Here is a 26299-nt window from a genome sequence, read left to right as displayed (position 1 = left end):
TGCAGAGATTCGTAGCTAGAGAAGATGAATTGTATTGTTAATTTCGAAACCCTAAGGCCTCTTTATATAGTCGTGAAATGACTCACTCCGGCCAATCAAATGGAGTGAGTCGAAATGGAATTATAGGTTAACAAGATCTCTATTCCGAATCTCTTTCATAGCCTTAAAGAATCGGAGAATGACCGCTAGAGTTTTGAGCACGGATCAAACGATGACAGAACATTCCATAATTCTGGAAAAAGACTATCTGGCGGCCGCCAGAAATGTATCTCGCGGGCGAGGGATCGATCTTTCTTGGAGATTTTCAAACACCATATTCCACGGGTGAAAGAAAGAAGTGGGGGCCATGAGATAGATCTTGCGGCCGACAGATGGATTTTTCTAGGATGCTGTATTTCTGTCTGAAAAGCTATTTGGCTCTGAATTGGGTCCTCTAAGTGGCTAAAAATACTCACCAAAGTCCTCAGGTTTACGAGAATTCAATCATCAATTATTGTATTCATTCATCATCGGGATAGTCCCCAGGGTGGGACTTGAAATAATCGTTAAGCTAAATTGGGATGTCTATAGTTGACATATCCACACTCAATTATCGGTATTTGGAATTTTACGAAATTTGTTTTGACTTTTGTTTCCACGTACGTACTAATACTAAAATAATGAACCAAATTAAGTCGATATCGTAAATGTGAAATCAAACAAAACGGTCAATCAGCATGTAATAGATGGCTATGATTTCTTAGAAGTGCTAATATAAGATTCCAAAACAATATTGTACTCAAGTACTTAAAAAAATACCTATATTTAAAAAAAAATCAAAGATGCACTAAGAAATTAATTCTATCCATTATCAGCTAAACCACAACACACAATCTACGAATAGCTTCCAATCAAGAAAATATATAATGCAAATAAAAAAGATAGGGTGTGTTTACGTACGTGGTTTTCTAATTGTAGGGAACTGATGAGTACGTCCACAATTTACACTAGCTAGCTAGTTAGTTATATGTATCGAATGCAGAAGAATACATATTATAACATCGATCGACTCCACATAGCGTGTATATATTTTTGGGGCGCTGCAAAATCAGCAAAATGGCGACGCACGCAATCCTAAATTAATGTTGAATCAAAGCTTCCTAAGTCCAACAGTAGAAATAGCATTTGTCCACGTTTTCCATCAAACACATAAGAGACAGTTAACTAGTGAGATTTGGCGTTCTGATTTGTATCCACTTACTCTTTTGAAGGGATCAGACAAAAAAGACTTAAAGAAAGTCAATCTAGAAGGTCGGCCACATCGAGGTTAGCGATTGAGTGTGAACTCCATTCGTGATGCCCAAGGCACCGTTGGAGCTAGCAACCATATCACTTCCTTAATTCTTTCTTTCTATTTAAGGGTGTGGTGGTCTATGTTTAACTAGAGAGAGAGAGAGAGAGAGAGAGAGAGATCTAAATTTCTACACAATTTTACCAGCATCAGCACCAACACCAACACCAACACCAACACCACGTTTGAATATATATGTTTCCTACTGTGGCAATGGATTCTTCTTCTGATCAGAACTGCCACTTCTCCCTCAGCCGGCCGAAACCTGTACTTGTCATGATTGTTGCACAGATAATCACTGTTGCAAATAACATATTCTACAAGCTGGCTATAATCGATTCTATGCCATCTTCCATTCTTGTTGCTTACCGATTCATCTTTGGCACCCTCTCTCTCGCTCCGTTCGCACTTTATAATTCAAGGTTGTAAAGTATATATATTCATCTTAATTAATTGCTTGAATACTGCATGCATGCCACTTGAATATTTATTCTTTTTTTTTTTTGATCAGCAACTTAAATTTTTCTTGATCGGCAATGATTTCACTATCTTAAAGATAAGAAACAAAATCATTACATTAATATGCGTAAGAAAATACAGTGAGAGAGCTTAATTCTAAGAGTAAGTAACTCTTCCAAAGCTATCTAGCTAGCTGCAACTCGCAAAAACCTCATACTGGACTGCAGCTTAATTATATGCCACATACACCATGATATATATATATATATATATATATATATATAGACACACACACGCACATACGTACATACCTGAATATGTTAAACCTAAAAGTCGAAGATATGAACTAGAGTACGTAAAATCTAGCCAGCCAAATCTCCATTTATTTTCTGAAGGACGACAAGAATATTAATTCACTTATTAATTTATCTGCAATGGTTTGGTCGATGCATGGGTGGATATCATGTAATTAATCTCTTGAAATTCGATCTCTAAGTATGCCAGGAAATTAAGCTAGTTAGCTAGCTATCTATCTATCTACCCTTCAACCAAGTCAACAATCTTTAACGTACAGTTGCATGAATATTATGTCTGCTTCCAAAATCCAAGAGGCCAGACTGCAGTACTCATTTTCTAGTACGTGCGTCGTTTTTAAAAGTACATCATGTCTCTCTCTCTCTCTCTCTCTTCTAAAGTGGAGATAACAAATGAATGGCTGCAGCTGTAGAAATCAAGCTATAATTGTGTGAAATTGGGGACTTCGATTGACCTAATTTTTCTTTTGATTTCTTTAATTTTCTCAGGAAACAAACACTAGTCTAGCTAGTTTTTGTTGCATGCATATGATCTTATCTTATATATGTAGTAGTGATTTCTTTTGCAGGACAAAACCAACATGGAAGCAAGCATACCTTACGTTTGTCTATGGATTACTTGGGTAAGTACGTACATGAACCAACAACATTCATTCATTCATTCATTTCAAGGACGGACTTAATTAGTTCCAAAACCTAGCTACCATGCAAACTACTCCATCTGTCCTTTTACAAGTTAATTTTCTTCATATGATTCAGTCAAAAATTTTGGGAAAAATTATTCATCAGCTATGTCAATTGTCATAATGTTTTTTTTTGCTCGGCAAACGAAATTTTTTATTAAATTCGACGGGGTACATCGATCAAAAACAGTAACTATTACATGAAACTACAGAGCTATATCCAACCAAGATTGGATAGGAACACCTCACTGACTACCCTCCTTGTCTACCTCACCCTACAATTTCACTTTTCGGATCCCATCCAAATATCCTTTGAAGTCCTCTACCGTGTAGAGCTTGATGTCAAATTTGGCCTTCGTCCACATGGCTACCTTAGTTTTAATTAGGTCCGCCACCTCCACAGCCTCAGTTGTTACCCTGTTAAAGATATACCCATTCCTTGTTAACCAAATTGACCATAACGTTGCAAAAAAACACACTTCCCAAATATTTTTCTCCAAGTTTCGGAATCTATTCCCAAACCACCAACTTGCTAACTCTTCCAATGAGGCTGGACAAACCCACTGGATGTGCCACCAATTCAGAATTTCGGACCATACCACCCACGAAAATCGACAATGTAATAGCAAGTGTTGAGGAGTTTCCACATGAAGGGCACACAAGGGGCATGCAGCCAAGTGAACCTCGGGGATTAGATTCCTATCAAGAAGAATCGACCGTGTTGCAATTCTATTCTGAATGGCCATCCATGAGAAGATTTCCACTTTAGGAGGGCTCAAATTTCTCCACACCGATCCCAGAGTAGTATGGCGTGATTGCGACTGCATTTCCCACTTCTGATAGACCGACTTAACAGAGAAAATTTTGTTTGCCGTCCAGTTCCACTGCATCAAGTCAGATTTTGAAGGATCTAAGGTCACCCCATTCAATCTTTGTTTCAACTCCTCAAATTGGTGATGCTCCCGTACACGCAAAGATCCCCTAAACAACAGATTCCAGTCACCATGACTCCCTCCTCCACAAATATTACTTAGTACCTCATTCTGTTGGGTAGAACGACCATATAGTCTTGGGAATTCATCCTTAATCGCAGTATTGCCCAACCACATATGCTCCCAGAATAGTGTATCGCAGCCAGAGTTTACTTGCACCTTGAACCCCTCCCGAATAGAAAACCCAAGAACCGAGTCATTTTCCCCAACTGAGCATATGTCCTTCCATATATTAGAAACTGATCCAGAGAGTGGAGTATATGGGAGCCAACTCCTCCGATCCAGATTATATTTCCCACGAATAACCTTTACCCACAAGGAATTTTTATCGTTACTAAATCGCCACCACCACTTAGCAAGTAGAGCCAAGTTCTGTTGAAGCAATCTTTTAATCCCTAATCCCCCATTTTCCTTCTTCAGAGTAATCCTCTCCCAATGGACCAGGTGCATTTTCTTTTTATCCGGTGTATCTCCCCAAAAAAATTGCCTTTGTAACTTCTCCAGCATTTTTGCAACTGCCACTGGCATTTTGAAGAGGGACATGAAATAAATAGGCAGAGTGCTAGAGTTGTGGTTGATAAGCGTAAGCCTGCCCCCTGTAGAGATGGTTCTCGTTCTCCAAATACTTAGCCGCTTTTGAGTTCGTTCTAGAACAGGCTCCCACGTTTTGATTCTCCTCGGATTAGCACCCAACGGAAGCCCAAGGTATTTAATTGGCAAAGATTCCACCCTACACCCCATCACTCGTGCAAGTGCTTGAACATCCTCCCGTTGAATCTTTACACCACAAACGGAGCTTTTAGAATAGTTGATCTTCAAACCGGACATTAACTGAAAGCACCTGAGAATTCTCTTAATGTTCCCCATCTCCTCCAAATCATTGTTGCAAAAAAGGATTGTGTCATCGGCAAACTGAAGGTGAGAAATAGTCACTCCATTACTCCCTAGCTTGACGCCTTTAATTATGTTTTTCTCTCGAGCTCTTTCCAACAAAATATTGAGTGCTTCAGCTACTACGTTAAACAAAAAAGGAGATAAGGGGTCCCCCTGCCTCAATCCTTTCTGAGTTTGGAACTCCTGTGTAGCTGACCCATTAATCAAAACAGACATAGAAACTGTGGAACAACACTCTCTGATCCACCCACACCACTTATCCCCAAAACCTGCCTTCTTAAGCATATAAAGTAGAAAACCCCAATTTACACAGTCATATGCTTTTTCAAAATCCAATTTAAGAATGAGACCTCCTTGAACAGAGTGTTTCCAACTATGAATAGCTTCATTGGCAATCAAGACCCCATCCAATATTTGTTTACCCCCAACAAACGCAGCTTGAGCCTCACCAATGATAGTAGATAGCGGTTCTTTAAGCCTATTAGCTAACACTTTGGATAGGATCTTGTAAATGCTTCCCACCATACTTATAGGCCTAAAATCCTTAAAGGTAGTGGGACAATCAATCTTAGGAATCAAAGCTACAAAAGTAGAGTTAATACCTTTCGTGAGCTTTCCATTCTGATGGAATTCTGAGAAGAATTGAGTTATGAGGTCCTTCATGAATTCCCACCCTTTCTTGATAAACGAGAAGTTGAAACCATCCGGACCTGGAGCCTTTAGACTGTTACACCCTTTTAGAGCCGCCACAATTTCCCTTTCCTCAAACGGTCTTTCCAACTGTAATGATACATCACCGGGCAAATGTCTCTGAAACTGTCCCCCTAACGTTGGCCTCACCTTCCTTGCTTCTGCGAAGTTATTTTGGAAATGGACTACGGCAGCTTCCTTAATTTCCATTGGGTCCTCCATTACTCTACCATCAAATTTGATGGACCCAACCAAATTCCTCTTAAATCTGTTATTTGCCATAATCTGGAAGTATCTTGTATTCTTATCCCCCAATTTGAGCCACCTAACTCGTGATTTCTGCCTCCATAATGATTCAGAAAGTTTATAGAGTCTCCAATATTCTGCTTTGGTTTTGCATCTCAATGCCTTTTCCTCTGGATCAAGTGGTCTGCCTTCAGCCACAATATCAAGCTGATGGAGTTTAGCTTCATTGTCCTGAAGGGCAGAGTTGACATCCCCAAATTCCTCTTTGTTCCAGACTCGCAGCCTAGCTTTCATGGCCTTCAATTTCTGGACGAGAACAAATCCAGCCCACCCTACCACTTGTACCTCATTCCATGTTTCTTTGGCCAAACTCATACATTTCGGGTTGGAGAGCCAAATATCCATAAACTTAAAAGGCTTAGGACCCCAATCCCTACTATCATCTCTAATTGTAACCGGGCAATGATCAGAGATTGGCCTCGGCAAGCCCCATTGCAGAATATTAAACTTTTCAAGCCACTGTTGAGAAACCAAGAATCTGTCCAGCCGGCTATGAATAGCATGGTTTTGATAATTGGTCCAGGTGTATTTTCTGCCAAGCATGGGAATGTCTATCAGCTCCATGCCATTGCAAAAATCTATGAACTCCCTCATACCCCTATCGAGACGTGAGCATCCCACCCTTTCAGAAATCGCCCTTATCTCATTGAAATCCCCTCCTACGCACCATGGGACATTTGAACCAGCCTTAAGCTCTACCAATTCCCCCCAGAGTACCCTTCTAGCCACAGAATCACTAGGAGCGTACACATTTACAATCGAACACGGAAATTCATTGTATAGCAGTCCAGTCATGAGAATAAATGATCTTTGGACCACAACATTCGAAGCAATAAAGAAATCCTTACTCCAAATAATTAGCAAACCCCCCGACGCACCCACCGAGTTGGAACACACAAACTCCATATTGGCATTACCCCAGATTTTTTGAATAGCCAAACTCTCCACTACCTCCAATTTGGTCTCTTGGACGAACATCATATCCGGTTTCCGTCTCTTAATAAGCTTAGCCAAAAAACGTTTTTTAACAATACTCCCTAACCCTCTAATATTCCAAGTTATAATCTGCATTTAAAACAAATAATACCTTTCTTACAGCTCCACAAATTAGTTACACAGATAACTAATTCCCTTCCGCCCTCTCCTTCACTAGAGAGTATTCCTTAATCTCCATTTCTATCATTCTTTTTAAAGTTTCAGAATCATCAGGTAAGAAATTGATATCCAACTCACCTCCAATGGCCATAGTAGCTCTGACCTCGTTAACAATTGTCGGGCTTACTTCGCTGAAATCCTCTGAAGACGAATGAGACCTTTCCTCCGAGCTAGGATCTCGATCCAAATCCTCACGGATCCTTAGCAGATTCTTCAGCTGTCTTCGCCTTCTTTTCCTGCATTCCATATTGTTGAGGTCCACCAGGAGGTTAATGCCAGGAATTTGAGAAGCTCTCACCGCCAACTGGTTCGAAGAGCTGCCCTCTATTGACTTCAAGACTGGAGACAACATGCCCAACTGAGGGCTAGCAGTTCGAAGCCCTAAAGGAGAGCATCCCCTCTGACTACAATCCAGCTCTTCATCCACTCCTAAATGACCCGCTGGCCCCTCAGTTGGTTTAATAGAAGTCTGAATTTTGTTTTGGACTTTGGATGGAGGAATTAAGTCTAAGTGGGCCAGGAGGCCCAATTCAGTTTCTTGGACCACTGAGATGCCCAATTCCGATTCTTGACCAACCGAGAGGCCCACCTTAGATTCTTGACCAACTGACTCCTCTGCCAGCAATTCAAAATCTTCTGAAACCAACTCCATGTCCCCTTTGTCAACCATTAAATGCCCATCTGTTGCCACATGCTTAGGGCCACCAACCCTATGACCTTTTTCCTCCCCTTGAACCGTAGCATAGTCAGAGTCCCCTGCACCCTCACCTACCCCTTCTATATCATTGGTTCTACCCTTTGGAAGTATTGCCATGTCATCATCTTCTTCCACCACCCTTTTTGCAACAGAGCCATTGCCAACCTGCTCCTGGGTTTTGAAACTCGATTTGTGAGCAAGATGAATCACCTGACTTGGGAGTTCAACGTCATCTGGGTTAACAAACGAAGAGATTTCCTTAACCAAAATGTCATACTGAACTCCTTGAACCACCAGTTGGATCCACCGTTCTATCTTGGAAACTTCTTCCGTTGCTATTAAAATTTTCCCTTGTGCAAAAGACAAACTTCTCAATGTATCCTCATGCACTGAGATAAAATGACCCCAAATTTCACCAATTCTCTGAAAAGTGGTGTTGTCCCATGCATTGAGAGGAATCCCATGACAGCCTAACCAAACAAACCGTTCATGGCTAGCTGGTTCTCCACTCCATGGTTTCACCACCTCGAACCATCTTTTCATCCACGGCCCTTTAATAAGATCGTCCCTAACTTCTTGGCTTTGGAAAGTTATTAGAACAGACCTCCCTCCTAGAGCTCTGAAATCAGCAACCTTATCCGTTTCCAATCCGAAACTTACCTTTAAAGTCATCAATGGAACCACTCTGTGCATAACCGCCACCGCGCTCCGGAAAAGCCACCCATTCCCGACGGGATTGATCTTAATCGAGACATTAGTGCTGGGTTGTTTAGAGGACTCGCCATTTACCACATCGGCAAAAGACAAGCCAGTAGGCTTACAAAACCCCACTGGCCCCAATTGGCCAGCCTTCTTAATCATCCCTTGATTAGCCGTTTGGTTTGGTCCGCCCCTGTTCCTGTAAGCCAGCTCTCTGCTTTCAGGAACCATAGATTCCTTCATCTTAGCAATCCGACCGAAGCTTGCCTCCTTGACAAATAGCTTTTTGTCCTCCACCCATAACCCATTCAATCTAGACACTGCCATGGAAGCTGAAACATGACAATGAAACCTGACAAACCCAAATCTATTCCCCGTACGTTTGCTTCTCTTCCATGGGATAAAAGCATCCTTAACTACTCCGAACTTGTTGAATGTTCGTTGTAACCACTGTACATCTTTGTTGTCCGGAATATTGTCGACAAACAGCGTAAAGATCTCCGGAGCCCCGCCTCCATTGGTAGTTTGAACCCTGTGGCTCTTGATCACAGGGATCCATCCACCTCCATCTCTGGCCTGTCCTCTCTCTCTCTCTCTCTCTCTCTCTCTAGACATTTTTCCCTAACTAGTGAGAAATTACAACTTACAGCTCCCACCGTCAATTGTCATAATGTTAATATAGCTTACTGGGCTGATACTTTCAATGGGGGATACTGTCACGGCAGCGTACGACGGCGGCATCACTGGGCGTTCTTGAGGAGGGTATGACTCCTCCTTGGCGGTGGGAGAACTTGTGGTGTTCGGTGTTTGTGTCTTCGTTGTTGTCAATGTCCGGATCTCACAATTGGCCATGATGGGTTCTATGGTGGTGGTTTGGGTGAAGGCAGGATGGTACTCGCGGCGGCTAGGGGTTGGTTTTGGGTTATTGGATGGATTTGGGCCTTTCGGCTCTTATCTTGTGTTTAAGGTTTTGGGTCCTTTTGACCCTTGGATGTGTCCAACTTTTTGTTGGTTTTCCCCTCCCCATTTTCCGGGTCTTTTGAGACTTTTGAATGTCGAGAACCAGGACTAACTAAGGTTGTTGGTTTTTTCTCGTTGTGAAGCCACCACTCTTTGGCTCCATTTAATTGTTGTGACTCATTTCAATGATTAAAAAAAAAAAAAATCTTTTGCTGATAAAAAAAAATGTTAATATAGCTCAAGTGGTAATTACAGGGATTCATTATACCACAATTTGTGCCTGGCAAGCTTGTTGTGACTCATTTCAATGATTAATAAAAAAATTCTTTTGCTGATAAAAAAAAAATGTTAATATAGCTCGAGTGGTAATTACAGGGGTTCATTATATCACAATTTGTGCCTGGCAAGCTTGAATTCTGCTTCAGCAACATTCGTCACAGGCATCATCAACGTTACTCCAATAATCACTCTGGTCCTTGGGCTCATTGTTAGGCGTAATTCAAAATCGTGAGCTCTTTTTTCATTTTCCGCTTAATTTTGATCAGCCAAGAACAGTGATGACTCCATAATGAAGTTTTCATATGAAATATTTTCCTCAACAGGGGCAAAAAGAGAGAGAGAGAGAGAGAGAAGAAGAAGAAGCTACCCTAGACTAAATGAATTTAATTTTCGTTACATAATTTATTTGATATAATTTTGTTTAATATGTGTTGTCATATATATATAATATTGGCGCGCAGGTTAGAGAGCTTGGCTTATGGAACATGTGCAGGGAAAATAAAATTGGTAGGGATAATGTTGAGCATTAGTGGAGTGATGCTACTTGCGTTCTTCAAACGCGTTGAGATCAACATTAATGTTTCCCCAACCAAATTTAGCCTTCTTCCCCAACATTATCACAGGAGTACTCGAGACCATAACGATCAAGTTCTTGGCTTAGTTCTCGCGATCATTGCTGCTTTTAGTAATGCCTGCTTTCTAACCATTCAGGTGAGACTTTTGCAAATATATATATATGTGTACGTATTGTTGTTGTATATATACTCCTATTTAATTATATAGTTAGTAGACCCATATGTATTTTGTCTGGTATTTTGTCTGGTATATATATATATTGATGCTTGCAGTACATGATCAAACAGTACCATAAGTTATTTTCTCGATCGGACATTAATTAATTAATTAATTTGTTCCTGGTTGCTTATTTTAATTTGCAGGCGAAGTTCAAAGAGGATACCCAAAACATTTACTTGATTCCATTTATGATGAATCTCATGGGTGCAATTCAGGGAGTTGTTTATGCACTAGGCGTTGAGAGGGACTGGGAGCAGTGGAAGCTTGGTTGGAATATAAGGTTTTGGGCTTCATCATTTGGGGTAATTAACCCCATTTTGCACTACATATATAATCAGCTGTGGAGAGAGAGAGAGAGAGAGAGAGAGAGAGAGAGAACATGATAGGGTTCAAAAAAAACTTGGGCTTTATTTATCGTCCAAGCAATTTGATCTTCAAGGGGTTTCAACCAACTAGAAACCTAGTGCAAAATTACCAGTGGCAAATTATATTGAAGTTTGCCTTAAACTAGCATAATAAATCTATTTTGATGGCTCGCTTGGAGTGCCTATTGTTGACACGATACTTCAAATATGGTTATTATTATTATTTTTTTAATTTTGCTACCTTCTTCGGAGATGCTCTAACGTGTCTTTTCTTTTCTTTTCTTTTTTTTATCTTTTTTCTAGGGAGTGTTCGGTTCTGGATTGACTACGACTCTGATTACATGGTGCATTTCAAAAACGGGCCCACTATTTGTATCCACTTTCAACCCAATTGGGCTCATTCTTATGGCCCTGGTTGGGTCCTTGGTTCTCCAGGAGACATTATACTTAACAAGGTAAACACGGCTTGTTTGAATTTAACTTTTCTCGATTTTAAAGGGATTTTTTGAGATTGTTATCACGTGCCTTGTCGCAATTTCGGAATCAGATCTTTTCCGGTCCATTGATAGGCCTACTTGTTAGAGAGCCATGTGCAGTTAGCTAGCGATAATTGTTTTCTTTAATCGAAATGTTGTTCTTTAAATTTCTCTTAATTTCATTTTTTTCCTACAGCGTGGCAGCAATAGTGTTGATAATTGCAGAAACATTATTGGTGCTTTATGGAAAACTCAAAGAAATGGAGAATGAAGATGAGGTTGTGGACTAGTCATCATCATAGAAAAGAAAATTGGTGTTCATACGTACATATGGGGGCTTTCCAACATGGCATGTATATATAATAATATGGGCCATGAGAATTAATGTCCCGTGCAACCACTTGTAATATAGATTGTAATTCAATTCCTGATGATGCAGAAGATGTATGTATATATATATATATGTACATATACATGTGGGAACATGCAAGATCTGTAAAATAGATTGACCATGATCAGAATGTCCCATGCAATTAACCACTTGTAAAATATTGCCATGCTATACATACTATACTAGTTTTTATAATCTAGGATGTCTGAACCAGTTTATGCATCTTCATCTAATTCATGAAGAACTTTCACTGTCTACTAGAGATGGCTTCGATAAAAGCTAGAACATTATTCTTCATGAACTGAACTAACAATAATTGATAACATCTAAGATGTTTCAAAGCCGATAAATTTCCGAATGCTGGGCGCTGACCATTCGGAAATTTATCACCAATAGTACTGTGATACTACAATATTGGGGTTTTCAAATATTCTGGAGAGACTCATAAATATGATGGAGTACGTACTGTATTAATTAGTGTCCGTTGTTCAGAGTGCCCATAAAATAACTCAATTCAAAACATAGCTTTAAATCTATATTAAACTGTAAAGATCCGGATTTTTTTTTTTTTTTTTACAAATTTTTAATATTAAATTTTTAATTCAATAACTAATTAGATTGAATTATTAATTATACATTATTATGTATATAATTGATATTATTTTCACACTTATATATGATATATTTATATTTTAGATATATAAGTATCCATACTCATCTCTTATCCTATCTAACCAAAATTCTATCAAAATCAATCTTCCACTCCCCTTCAAACTATCCCTAAAATATCTCTCTCTCCTTCCGCATTCCATCACATCCATATTTATCCCCAATCCCCACTCCTCTCTCACAATACAACACTCCTAGTCCACTACATAAACAGAAACAAAAAAAGAGGGATCACACCCTTTTAATTTTCGTTCATATCACGTCCCTTTGTTCACGGCTTGTTTCTTCCTAATTGCTATCTTTTTTAGACCTAAGTTTCTTCACGAATGTTGTAGAGGGCGTCGAGAGTTTCGATTTCGACCCAAGAATCACCCAAAATGGTCAAGGATTGATAGAGTCATCGCTGTGCAAAGATCAGTGAAATTCTCGAATTTCTGTTTCTAGACAGCAAACAGGACTTATGAAAACCCCCACTTTTCTCCTAGTTCGAATGGTTTTCGGGCTTCGACTTCTTCACAAAAGTTGTAGAGCGTTTCAAGATCTTCGCGTTAGACATAAGAATCGTCCAAAACGGCAGAGGTTTGGTCAAGTTATTCCAGTCCAAAGTTGCTGCTAGAATACCGACCTTTCGCCGCCAAACGAAAATCCACCGGACTCCACCAAATCGTTTTGTCCGGATTAAAGGTATTATAATCCCTCTCTTACCTCTCCCTAAATATAAAAACATCCTAATTGTTAATTGTAACGAAACCGGCAGCCAACGAACCGGAAACAAGTTTCTTTTTTCATTTTTTCGTTTGCCACTGTTCTTGGGCGTGTGTTTTGGAAAAATTTACATAGAAATTACAGTTAACCCCTGGAGATATTTAATGTAGGGTGCCGCTATTCGCAGCCTTTTATTTTCTCCCGTAGCCCACTACATTTCAGTAAATGGTTATTGAAAATCATAAATAACATTTCGGTAAATTGCTGTTGAAAACAAGATTATATTTCGGTAACTACATGTCGAAAATATGTTCAACTTTCGGTAAACAACTGCCGAACATGCATTTTCGGTAAACATCTGTTGAAAAAAATATTATATTTTGGTAATTGGATGCTGAAAATATATTTCAATTTCGGTAACTAGCTGTCGAGTATAATTGAAAATTTTTAACGGGCTACGGGAGTAAATAGAGGGCTGCGAATAGCAGCGCCCTTTAATGTAATGTTTCAGCCTAAATCATTAAATATGCTGGTTATCTTATTGCAGTTACACCCCTGAGGTTGTTTAATATAGAAATTTGGCCCAAATGAGTTATTGACTTAAAACGATTAGGCCCTTAGGTTACTTGAGTGTACAGTTTCGACCCCATTTTTATATTATCACTTATATGTTAATCTAATTTCATAAAATACAAGCCTAGACTTACTAGTAATTGAACATATTAATTTTCTTTATTAATAAAGATTTCTGTTAATAATATTTAACTTCTTGGCCATATAAGATAAGAGCAACGGCCCACTCATAAAATGTTACGTGGATTTTATTTGATATTATCTTGTTATTGTTGTTCTAATAAAATCTTATCTTATTTATCTTGTTTCGAAATCATGATTATTGTGCTAGATTAGACCCTAGAGACATGGGGTGGTATGCGAAATAGAATTCACTTAGACGGTACTAGGTAATGGATAAATTGAGAAGTTTTTCTTTTTAGAAATTGCCTGCAGGCGGGATTTTGAGATGTAATAAGATTTATGATGAGATTGAAACTGGCGGGAGTCTAGTGATGAATTGATAGACTGGCGGGAGTCCAGTGATGATTGTGAAGTAATTTGTGAAGTGATATATAAGATAGGCGAACCCTAGTTGTGATTCAGGCATGATAAGCTTTCCACTTGTTGTAGTTATTGGGGGTGCACACACGGTATATAACTTAGGTGTATCTGTAACAGCAAAGGGAAGTGATCTCATGGGACCGAGCATGGCTAGTGGTTGGGGGAGGAAAAATCTCGTGGAGAGATCTTAGATCACACGATAGGTTAATGGATAGTAATGAACTAGCTTATGTGAAAAATATCTGTTTGACTTCTTCGATTCAATATTATCTTGTTACCTGCTAGTTGTATAGTAGGAAGGGTGGTTGGGTTAGATTATTCTACTGGGTGATTTATCACTCACGGATACGTCTGTATCCTGGCAAATCGTTTGCTTCGGCGATTAATTTGCCAAAGGGCGCAGGATTCAATAGAGAGGATTCAAAGATGGTGCAGTTCGACACGAAAAGAATATCAGGAACGAAGATCAAGTATGTTTCGGATTTGTATCAAGCCTCGAGTCAGCTCTGAAGTTAATGTATTTTGAATCAGTAAATTTATCTTGTGACTGTAATAGCTAAACTTTATTTTGAAAAATTATATTTATTTAACAAATTTTCTTAAAATTTTATTTTATATTTCTTCCGAAAAATCGGGGCGTTACATAAACATGAGCAGATATAAAAGAAAAAAAACATGCTACCCTCCTAGAGTAGTAGTGGTAATTAAGATCCACAAATACTGATCATAGAAATGAGTACTCCTCCAAATTAACCCTGAAAATCAATAAATATGCTACCTTAACTAAATATTAGTACTCATGAGATCCGGCCAGTACCACCAATTAACTCTGCATGCCATTAGGAACTTAACCCACATGATCGAGGATCATATTTATATATATCATACTACGTACCTTGTTATTTCAATTTTGGTTCTTGATATCATGAAGTTCACGACTCAGTACTGGATCATAGTAGTACTCATCCGATATCTGAGAAGCAGCTGTTGCATGCAGTATTTGAGAAGAAGAAGCACTTGCCATTACTGGATATTGCATATAAGGCGCCACAAATGGTTGTACGTTCGAACCGTAGTACCCGGCCAGTGGCAGCCGCGGAACAGTACTACTACTATTAGTATTAGCCACCACCACCATATTATTGTCAATCATGCGGCGTTGATGATCTTCATTATGATGATAGTAATTAATTTGCTTGTCAAAAGGATTAGTATTATTGTACACATAATTAATATTGCTGCTACTACATCCATCGAACTGATCAAGTAGTGTTTGCTGATGATCAAATGGGTTGTAGTACTGATGCATGGGCATTAGGTCGACTTCAAGTGACTTCTTCATCTTTTGGTCATGTGCAACTTCCCATTGCATGTTTCTTCTGTTAAATAACCCTGGCATGAGTGGTGGCAGGAAGTAAGATTCATTAGGGTTTGATTCCATGTTTACGCGATCCACCATAGCCGCTGCTTCCAACCTAGGGTTTGATTCCATCTTTACGCGATCCACCATATATAGCCAGTGCTTCCAATCTAGGGTTTGATCCCATGTTTACCCAGTCCATCATAGCCGGTGCTACCAATCTAAGGTAACCATTGATGAACTCAACCCTAGACTTCACTTCTTGAATTTTATTTTCCAATATGGCGAAAAAGTTCATCAGATCTTCCTCGGTGTACTCATTGTAGCGATCGTCCAATGTGGGGTACTTGGCCTCATTGTTCTTCGCCCTCAGTTTCCCTGTCGCTTCTTCGACCTTTCTGTGTCGATCTTCCAAAATGTTGGGCACGCCACTTGTCCTCCTCTTACGCAATAATGGTCTCATATTAAAGGTATGTAGAGTCATCATTTCATTCCCGCAATTTTAATCTCATAAAACAATGAATATGAATGCTCGAAGTTATATACATGTTTGTTAAAAAAATAATGAAAAGTAGTAAAAGGGGCATGCATGGCTTCTATTAAGATGAAGAAAAAAAAAAAAAAACTGTATACATGTGGGGATTAAAACTAATCAATCTCCCAAAGAGACAATGAAATAATACTACTAGGTTTTATTCGTATTCATAATAAAGGACATGTTAGAATTCCCGTTTTCCACCAAACCATATTTATTATATACTGAAAACCTCCATTGTGGTGATGAGGTACCACTATGTGATGTCGCAGATCTCATTGTAAAAGGGTTCGTATACTTTGTTTACGATTCAAAGAGAGTTTGAAATACCATTAATCGACAATGACAAAGGCACACTGTATAATCACATGAGAAAGAATAGCTACAGTAAAGAGATTGCATTGCCTTTATTTGACCAATTAAGATGGCTCAATCCCAGCCAACTTGACGAGATGGGGCCCATGGAAATCAACTTCAGAAGCTTTAGGTTGGATATACTCCATACTTCGTACTTGGGATGTCACATATTGGTAATTGAGAGTTTTTTTCACAAGACTCCGTGAACAGAATGTTCACAGAACTGTTTATTCTCGCGCGTCTATTTAGGTTTTGAACGGTTTAGATTTTAATAAAAAAAATTCTAGAAAAAAGTTAATCACAATCAATTATTATCAGTCACAATTGATTTTCAATCCAAATCGTCCAAAAACACTTTGGACAATCGCGATTGAACTCTATAACATCTTCTCTACGGAATCGCCCGTAAAGAAGAGATTTTCTCTTGATAATTAATGTTGTTGTCACGACGACTTGATGAGTATAATAGTAAAGCCGGCCAATTCTAGTTTGTAGAAAGAAAGGGTTGGGTACACGTGACACGTTTGATTACTAGAACACAATTGTGGCCCTGGATGGTCTGAGTACATGGGAGGAGAGTGTGTGTGTGAAACTTTGAGATTAATATCTGAGCAAGTTGACGTCCCAAATAATACGTCAAGCATATATGTACACCAAAATCCACACAGCCCATATCCCGTTGAGTGTTTCAACAATCAGATCTATCAAGGAAACGGATAAGAAAAAATTGGGAAAAAAAAAAAGAAAAAGAAAAAGAAAAGAAAAGAAGTGAAACTTTAAGAGAATACTTGGACAATTGAATTTCATTTGCTGAGAGAAAGATGAGAAATTTTTACAAGAATAGGGGAGAAAGTTGCAGTGAAGTGATGTCGATGACTGGATTAAGGTGTTCGGACAAATAAGCCACTTTGGCTTATTTTTTGTCCTTATTCAAATTTTTTTAGTATCACTTGGCTTATTGTCATTTTTTTTTGGATTATTGCATCCTCACGTCAAGAGGAATCTAAAAAGTAAAATTTTTTGACCGAAATCCAATTTTTTCATCTTTATTCAAAAAAAATTGGATTTCGGTCAAAAATTTTAACTTTTTAGATTCCTCTTGTCGTGAGGATGCAATAATCCCCAAAAAATGACAATAAGCCATGTGATACGAAAAAAAATTTGAATAAGGACAAAAAATAAGCCACTGTGACTTATTTGTCCGAACGAGATGAATATAACTAAGAATTTCTAGTACTCCTAAAGGCGTAATAGTCATTTTACGTGGCCCTTCCCATGTATTCGGAATTTGTTTACCTCCGTTTCATGTCTAGACGAATTCCACAAAAAATACTCAATAGCTTAGGAATAAAAAGCCCCTCTTCCCACTGAATGCGAATTCCCCTCTTCAACAAGGGGATACATCGACGTTATTCTCTCAATCAGTCATCACGGGGGGGGGGGGGGGGGGGGTTAGTCTGGAATTGGTTGGTAGATTTGCTCGCCACATAATTGATCAATATTCAATTCTTGATGTTAAGCCGTGAGAAAGCAATTTCTTATGAATTTTCTAATCGGTATAAATAGCTTGTCTTTATCTGGATCGGGAGAAGCTTTGTTGACAGGCGTGTAAATTGGTCTGTACAGTACTGATTGACGAAAATTTGGACCCGTTTCTGTAAGATTCGATTCTGCAACTTGGAGAAAATTAGAGTACATCACCAGTAGAAACTAATCTTAAACAGTACGTGGCCAGTCAGTACAAAATAGTACTACTACTTCAACTTAATGCAATGTAAGTCAAACGTTCATATAAGAACGTAATTTGCTAGGTTAGTAGCAATATTAATTCCCTGACACATTACGTGGTTCTTATATGTCAACATGATCGATGTTGGAGGCTGTCATGCATGACATATCCACGCTCAATTATCTGTATTGGGAATTTTACGAAATTTTCACCCCTCGTCTACTAGCTGTTTGGACTTCTGTTTCCACGTATGTACTAATACTAAAATAATATATGAACCAAATTAATTAAGTCGATGTCGTAATTGTGAAATCAAACAAAACGGTCAATCAGCATGTAATAGATGGCTATGATTTCTTAGAAGTACTGCTAATATAAGATTCCAAAACAATATTGTTCAAGTACTTAAAAAATACCTATATTTAAAATAAATCATATGTAAACCAAATCGAGCTTTACGTCCCAATCACTTTGAGTCGGTTACATGAATCCGTTTTCTTCATTGAGCTCTGTCAATGGTCACTTGTTCACACAAACCCATTTTACTCATATCTTTATGCACTACAGCATTTAATGTCAATTTAGGTTTATCCCTCCCCGTAATATTGCTACCTAGAGCTATCCTATCCGCTCTCTTAATTACTGCATCTTCTGATCTACGGTAGATATGTTCAAACCATCTTAGCCTATTTTCCCTCAACTTCTCCTCTATAGGTGCTACACCTACTATCCCATGAACTGCTTCATTTCTAATCTTGTATCGTCTAGTCTTACCACACATCCACCTCAACATTCTCATTTTCGCTACACTCATCTTGCTCACATATTGTTTCTTAATAGGCCAATATTCTGTCCCATAAAGTATCGCTGATCTTATGGCAGTTTCATAGAATTTTTCCTTCAATTTTATGGGTACCCTTTTGTCACATAGTACACCAGTAGCGTTTATCTACTTAAGCCACCTCACTTAGATCCTATGGGTCACATCATTAGTAATCTCTACATCTCTACTAATAATTGAGCCTAAATACCTAAAATGATCACTCTTTGGTATCTTCTAGTTTTGGATCATCACTTTTTCTTCATACGCACTACTGGTACTACTAAACTTGCACACCATATATTCAGTTTTACTCCTACTTATCCGAAAACCCTTTGACTCTAATGCTTCCCTTCAAATTTCTAATTTCGTATTAACACCTCTAGCGGTTTCATCTACGAGAACAATGTCATCTACAAACATCATACACCATGGAATATTCTCTTGAATTTTTTTAGTCAATTCATCCATAACTAAGACAAAGAGGTACAGGCTCATGGCTGACCCTTGATGCAATCCTATGGTGATTGAAAATTCACTTGTTTCTCCTACTGGTGATTTAACGGTAGTGACGGTACCTTCATACATGTCTCTAATCACCTCAATATACCCTTTGGTCACTTATTTTCTCTCCAGAACCCACCATATGATGTCCCTAGGCACCCTATCATAAACATTTTCTAAGTCTATTGTAGGGGGATGAAAACAATTGACGCTTCGGATCAACTGGATTGCAACGGCTTATTCGTGCCTCTTCACCGGAACCCTAGCTCGACGTCTGAACCCTAATCTGCAAAATAGACAGGGGGTGAGTGCACCTTTGCCTCTCGTGGCAAAGGCCCTCCGATGCTTTTGTTAGTATCACGTACTAGAAAACTCAGCCCTAATTATCAGTAGGAAAGCAATAATAATGCAATATTGCGTACCTCTCACCTCTAGGTTTTCCTCATATTTATAGATTTATGGATGCTTGCTGTCCAAGCATCCTTATTGCCATAGGATTCCTAACTCGTATAGGAAACCCAGGATATCAAGAAGTCTCGTTTCCTTTATCAGTTTATGGAAAAGAGTCCTTTTAGGATTCTTTTTCCTTTAAGAGCCGAACATCCCATACTTGTTGGGTATCTTTCTCAGATCCTATATTCTTGGGATCTTTATCCCTATATGAGACATGACTATTCTGGAATCTTCCAGAGTATTCTCTCTGCTCCTACTCTCGATTGGAGTTCCATCTTTGTTCGGCCGTCTTATAGCCGAACAGACGTCTTGGACCAGTTAACTCACATGTAACTGGTCCTTGAGCCCGTACAACCTTCCTGGACCATTGACTTCTCATGTCACTGGTCCATATTGCCGAACACTTGTTTAGCATGATGACTGTCCTGTCTATATTCAAACTATGGTTCCACGTACCATTTATTCGGATATCGATTGCATTGCTTTCAACCCGTGATCACTCGTATCACGTGCTAGGTTCTTTACATCATCTGTTCGGCTGTATCATAACCGAACAGTCTATTTATAGCCATGACTTCTCATATCACTGGTCCATATCGCTGTTCACCGAACTACTCGGCGGTAAGTCTAGTCGTATTTACCACGTGTTCCTAGACATCACGTGTTCGATAACTAAATGTACCTGCTCGGGAATACCTCCCTACATCTATGAAAATCATATGGAGATCATTCTTCTTTACTATGTGTTTTTCTACCAATCTCCTTAATAGGTAGATAGCTTTCATAGTTGATCTTCCTGGCATGAACCCAAACTTTTCTCTGACACTGTAGTAACCATCCTCAAGCGATTCTCAATAACTCTTTCTCACAATTTCATCGTATGACTCATCAATTTAATATCTCTATAATTGTTGCAGCTTTGAATATCCCCTCTATTCTTATAGATAGGTACTAAGGTGCTCCTTCTCCATTCGTCGGGCATCTTCCTAGTCATAATCGTAATAATATTTAAATTCATGTCATAAAGATCTGACGGATTTTTTTTTATGTGCTGGCTGTCAGCTACCTAATGCACAACCCTCCTCCTTTATCCGGATTTGGAACCGGCTGAGAAATAAAGATAAGACTCTAAACACGAACCAGCGGAGTTAAAATAAATCAAATATGCACTAAGAAATTAATTCTATCCATTATTAGCTAAACCACAATCTGTGAATAGCTTCCAATCAAGAAAATAATTCAAATAAAAAAGATAGAGTGTTTTACGTACGTGGTTTTCTAATTGTACGGAACTGATGAGTACGTCCACATGCAGTTTACACTAGCTAGCTAGTTATATGTATCGAATGTAGAAGAACACATATTAGTACGTACATCGACTCCACATAGCATGTATTTTTGGGGCGCTGCAAAATCAGCAAAAATATGGCAACGCAATCCTAATTGTTGAATCAAATAAGCTTCCTAAGTCCAACAGTAGAAATTGCATTTGTCCACGTTTCCATCAAACACACATATAGACATGGAATATTTCACATCAAACGGTACTGATCGAAAACAACTAGTGAGATTTGGCGTGCTGATTCATATCACTTACTCTTTTGAAGGGATCAGGAAAAAAAAAAAAAAGACTTAAAAGAAAGTCAATCTAGAAGGCCGGCCACATCGAGGTTAGCGATTGAGTGTTGATTCGTGATGCCCAAGGCACCGTTGGAGCCTAGCAACCATGTCACTTCCTTAATTCTTTCTTTCTATTTAAGGTGGTGGAGGTGTGGTTGTCGTCTATGTCTTACTAGAGAGAGAGAGAGAGAGAGAGAGAGAGAGATCTAAATTTCTACACAATTTCACCAGCACCAACACCGGCCAACACCACGTTTGAATATATATCCTACTGTGGCAATGGATTCTTCTTCTGATCAGATCAGCTGGCTGAAACCTATACTTGTCATGATTGTTGCACAGATAATCACTGTTGCAAACAACATATTCTACAAGCTGGCTATAATCGATTCTATGCCATCTTCCATTCTTGTTGCTTACCGATTCATATTTGGCACCCTCTCTCTCGCTCCGTTCGCACTTTATAATTCAAGGTTGTAAAGTATATATATTCATCTTAATTAATTGCTTGAATACTGCATGCATGCCACTTAAATATATTTGTTCTTCTTCTTTTTTTTTTTTTTTTGATCAGCAACTTAAATTTTTCTTGATCGGCAATGATTTCACTATCTTAATTAAAGATAAGAAACGAAATCATTACATTAATATGCGTAAGAAAATACAGTGAGAGAGCTTAATTCTAAGAGTAAGTAACTCTTCCAAAGCTAGCTAGCTAGCTGCAACTCGCAAAAGCCTCATCCTGGACTGCAGCTTAATTATATGCTACATACACCATGGTATATATATATACCTGAATGTCATTAAACCTAAAAGTCGAAGATATGAACTAAAGAGTAAAATCGATCTAGCCAAATCTCCATTTATTTTCTGAAGGAGGACAAGAATATTAATTTATCCGCAATGGTTTGGTCGATGCATGCATGGGTGGATCGATATCATGTAATCTCTTGAAATTCGATCTCAAAGTATGCCAGGAAAGCTAGTTAGCTAGCTATCTATCTACCCTTCAACCAAGTCAACATTAATCTTTAAGAGTACGTTGCATGAATATTATGTCTGCTTCCAAAAATCCAAGAGGCCAGACTGCAGTACTCATTTTCTAGTAGGTACGTACGTCGTTTTTAAAAGCAAGGACATCATGTCTTCTCTGTTCTAAAGTGGATAACAAATGAATGAATGGCTGCAGCTTTAGAAATCCGGCCGGCCTGCTATAATTGTGTGAAATTGGGGACTTCGATCAAGTACTTAATTTTTCTTTTCTTTTCTTCTTTAATTTCGATCTCAGGAAACAAACACTAGTTTTTGTTGCATGCATATATGTGATCTTATCTTATATGTGTAGTAGTGATTTCTTTTGCAGGACAAAACCAACACGGAAGCAAGCATACCTTACGTTTGTCTATGGATTACTTGGGTAAGTACGTACATGAACATTCATTCATTCATTCATTTCAAGGACGGACTTAATTAATTAGTTCCAAAACCTACCCTGCAAACTACTCGATCTGTCCTTTTACAAGTTAATAATTTTCTTCATATGATTCCGTCAAAAATTTTGAGAAAAATTAATCATCAGCTATGTCAATTGTTATACTCTTTCATTTTCTTTTCTTTTCTTTTTTATGAAACAATTGTCATAATGTTAATATAGCTTACTGGGCTGATACTTTCATTGGGGGATACTGTCTCGGTGTACGACGGCGGCATCAGTACTGGGCGTTCTTGAGGAGGGTATGACTCCTCCTTGGCGGTGGGAGAACTTGTGGTGTTCGGTGTTTGTGCGTTCGTTGTTGTCAATGTCCGGATCTCACAATTGGCCATGATGGGTTCTATGGTGGTGGTTTGGGTGAAGGCAGGATGGTACTCGGCGGCGGCTAGGGGTTGGTTTTGGGTTATTGGATGGATTTGGGCCTTTCGGCTCTTATCTTGTGTTAAGGTTTTGGGTCCTTTTGACCCTTGGATGTGTCCAACTTTTTGTAGGTTTTCCCCTCCCCTTTTCCCGGGTCCTTTGAGACTTCTGAATGTCGAGGGCTGGGACTAACTATGGTTGTCGATTTTTTCTCTTTGTGAAGCCATCACTCTTTGGCTCCATTTAATTATTGTGACTCATTTCAATGATTAAAATAAAAAATTCTTTTGCTGAGCAAAAAAAATGTTAATATAACTCGAGTGGTAATTACAGGGGTTCATTATACCACAATTTGTGCCTAGCAAGCTTGTTGTGTCTCATTTCAATGATTAATAAAAAAATTCTTTTGCCGATAAAAAAAAAATGTTAATATAACTTGAGTGGTAATTACAGGGGTTCATTATACCACAATTTGTGCCTGGCAAGCTTGAATTCTGCTTCAACAACATTCGTCACGGGCATCCTCAACGTTACTCCAATAATCACTCTGGTCCTTGGGCTCATTGTTAGGCGTAATTCAAAATCGTGAGCTCTTTTTTCGTTTTCCGCTTAATTATGATCAACCAAGAACAGTGATGACTCCATAATTAAGTTTTATCAGGTGGGGTCATATGAAATATTTTCCTCAACAGGGGCACACAAGAGAGAGAGAGAGAGAGAGAAGAAGAAGAAGAAGAAGCTACCCTAGACTAAATGAATTTAATTTTCGTTACATAATTTATTTGATATAATTTTGTTTAATATGTGTTGTCATATATAATATTGGCGCGCAGGTTAGAGAGCTTGGCTTATGGAACATGTGCAGGGAAAATCAAATTGGTAGGGATAATGTTGAGCATTAGTGGAGTGATGCTACTTGCGTTCTTCAAACGCGTTGAGATCAACATTAATGTTTCCCCAACCAAATTTAGCCTTCTTCCCCAAAATTATCACAGGAGTACTCGAGACCATAACGATCAAGTTCTTGGCTTAGTTCTCGCGATCATTGCTGCGTTTAGTAATGCCTGCTTTCTAACCATTCAGGTGAGACTTTTGCAAATATGTGTACGTATTGTTGTTGTATATATACTCCTATTTATATAGTTAGTAGACCCATATATATTTTGTCTGGAATATATATATATATATTTTGATGCTTGCACATGATCAAACAGTACCATAAGTTATTTTCTCGATCGGACATTAATTAATTAATTAATTTGTTCCTGGTTGCTTATTTTAATTTGCAGGCGAAGTTCAAAGAGGATACCCAAAACATTTACTTGATTCCATTTATGATGAATCTCATGGGTGCAATTCAGGGAGTTGTTTATGCACTAGGCGTTGAGAGGGACTGGGAGCAGTGGAAGCTTGGTTGGAATATAAGGTTTTGGGCTTCATCATTTGTGGTAATTAACCCCATTTTGCACTACATATATAATCAATTGTGGAGAGAGAGAGAGAGAGAGAGAGAGAGAGAGAGAACATGATAGGGTTCAAAAAAAAAACTTGGGCTTTATTTATCGTCCAAGCAATTTGATCTTCAAGGGGTTTCAACCAACTAGAAACCTAGTGCAAAATTACCAGTGGCAAATTATATTGAAGTTCGCCTTACTACTAGCATAACAAATCTATTTTGATGGCTCGCTTGGAGTGCCTACTATTGACACGATACTTCAAATATGGTTTTTTTTTTTTTTTTTAAATTTTGCTACCTTCTTCAAAGATGCTCTAACGTGTCTTCTCTTTTCTTCTTTTTTTTTTTTATCTTTTTTCTAGGGAGTGATCGGTTCTGGGTTGACTACGACTCTGATTACATGGTGCATTAATTCAGAAATGGGCCCACTATTTGTATCCACTTTCAACCCAGTTGGGCTCATTCTTATGGCCTTGGTTGGTTCCTTGGTTCTCCAGGAGACATTATACGTAACAAGGTAAACACAAGTCTCTATTTTTTTTTTTATCCGAACACGAGTCTCTATTTTGTTTGACTAGTTTTTACAGTATTTCTAAAAGCAAGGGGCAGCCTACGGCTTGTTTGGAGATTGCTATCACTTGTCTTGTCACAATTTCGGATTCAGATCCTGTCTGGTTCATTGATAGGCCAACTTGTTAGAGAGCCGTGTGCAGCTAGCGATAATTGTTTTCTTTAATATCGAAAAATATGTTGTTCTTTTTCTCTTAATTTCATTTTTTTCCTACAGCGTGGCAGCAATAGTGTTGATAATTGCAGCAACATTCTTGGTGCTTTATGGAAAACTCAAAGAAATGGAGAATACAAATGTAAATTATCAGTCAGAGGGCTCTGGAAGAGATCAGGAAAACGAAGATGAGGTTGTGGACTAGTCATCGTCATCATGGAAAAGAAAAGAGAAATGATATTGGCACTCCCAAAATTGATGCAGGCACTCCAAAATCAGTGTAACTCCAAAACCACCTTTCTTTGTTTTTTGGAGTGCCTGCATCAATTTTTGGAGTGCCAATATCATTTTCCAAAAGAAAATTGGTGTGTTCATACGTACATATGGGGGCTTTCCAACATGGCATGTAAATATATAATATGGGCCATGAGAATATGTCCCATGCAACCATTTGTAATATAGATTGTAATTCAATTCCTGATGCAGAAGATGTATGTATATATATATGTACACATACATGTGGGAACATGCAAGATCTGTAAAATAGATTGACCATGATCAGAATGTCCCATGCAACCACTTGTAAAATATTGCCATGCTATACATACTATACTAGTTTTTATAACTTAGGATGTCAGAATCAGTTTATGCGCCTTCATCTAATCCCTGAAGAACCCCTACTGCACTGTCCACTGGAGATGGCTCCGATAAAAGCTAGAACATTATTCTTCATGAACTGGACTAACAAATAATTGATAGTATCGATCTAGGATGTTTCAAAGCTAATAAATTTCCGAATGTGGACCGGCCATTTGGAAATTTATCACCAGTACGGTAGTACTATGATACTACAATATTGGGGTTTTCAAATATTTTGGAGAGACTCATAAATATGATGGAGTACTGTATTAATT

The 26299-nt window shown here is 38.5% G+C and overlaps 1 protein-coding gene across 6 annotated transcripts; it reads left to right on the top strand.

Annotated features, from left to right (window-relative positions):
• The first annotated feature begins 983 nt into the window (after nt 1-983).
• Nucleotides 984-26010, top strand: LOC131298973 (WAT1-related protein At1g25270-like). Of its 6 annotated transcripts, XM_058324487.1 has the most exons (12): nt 984-999; nt 2612-2726; nt 9555-9686; nt 9920-10169; nt 10397-10555; nt 10922-11073; nt 22717-22770; nt 23659-23790; nt 24039-24288; nt 24495-24653; nt 25024-25178; nt 25449-26010. In XM_058324487.1, the coding sequence occupies exons 2-12, from the start codon at nt 2626-2628 to the stop codon at nt 25588-25590; spliced, it is 1686 nt and encodes a 561-aa protein (XP_058180470.1). In that variant the 5' UTR covers nt 984-999; nt 2612-2625; the 3' UTR covers nt 25591-26010. The 6 variants fall into 6 exon arrangements, with proteins under 6 accessions (XP_058180470.1, XP_058180472.1, XP_058180468.1 ...); XM_058324485.1 differs by lacking the exon at nt 984-999 and having other exon boundaries at nt 2566-2726; XM_058324490.1 differs by lacking the exon at nt 984-999 and having other exon boundaries at nt 2567-2726; nt 9952-10169.
• The last annotated feature ends 289 nt before the right edge of the window (nt 26011-26299 follow it).

Source organism: Rhododendron vialii, chromosome 8a (genome assembly GCF_030253575.1).
Source record: "Rhododendron vialii isolate Sample 1 chromosome 8a, ASM3025357v1".
Taxonomy (NCBI): domain Eukaryota; kingdom Viridiplantae; phylum Streptophyta; class Magnoliopsida; order Ericales; family Ericaceae; genus Rhododendron; species Rhododendron vialii.
This window is presented reverse-complemented; position numbering and strand designations above follow the sequence as displayed.

Bases quoted from the DNA above. Each gene is read 5' to 3' on its own strand.
- LOC131298973 (XM_058324487.1), top strand. From the start codon at position 2,626: ATGCATATGATCTTATCTTATATATGTAGTAGTGATTTCTTTTGCAGG. The intron at 11,074-22,716 runs GTAAACACGGCT...TTTCTTTTGCAG, and splicing joins GAGACATTATACTTAACAAG to GACAAAACCAACACGGAAGC. The intron at 23,791-24,038 runs GTGAGCTCTTTT...ATTGGCGCGCAG, and splicing joins GTTAGGCGTAATTCAAAATC to GTTAGAGAGCTTGGCTTATG.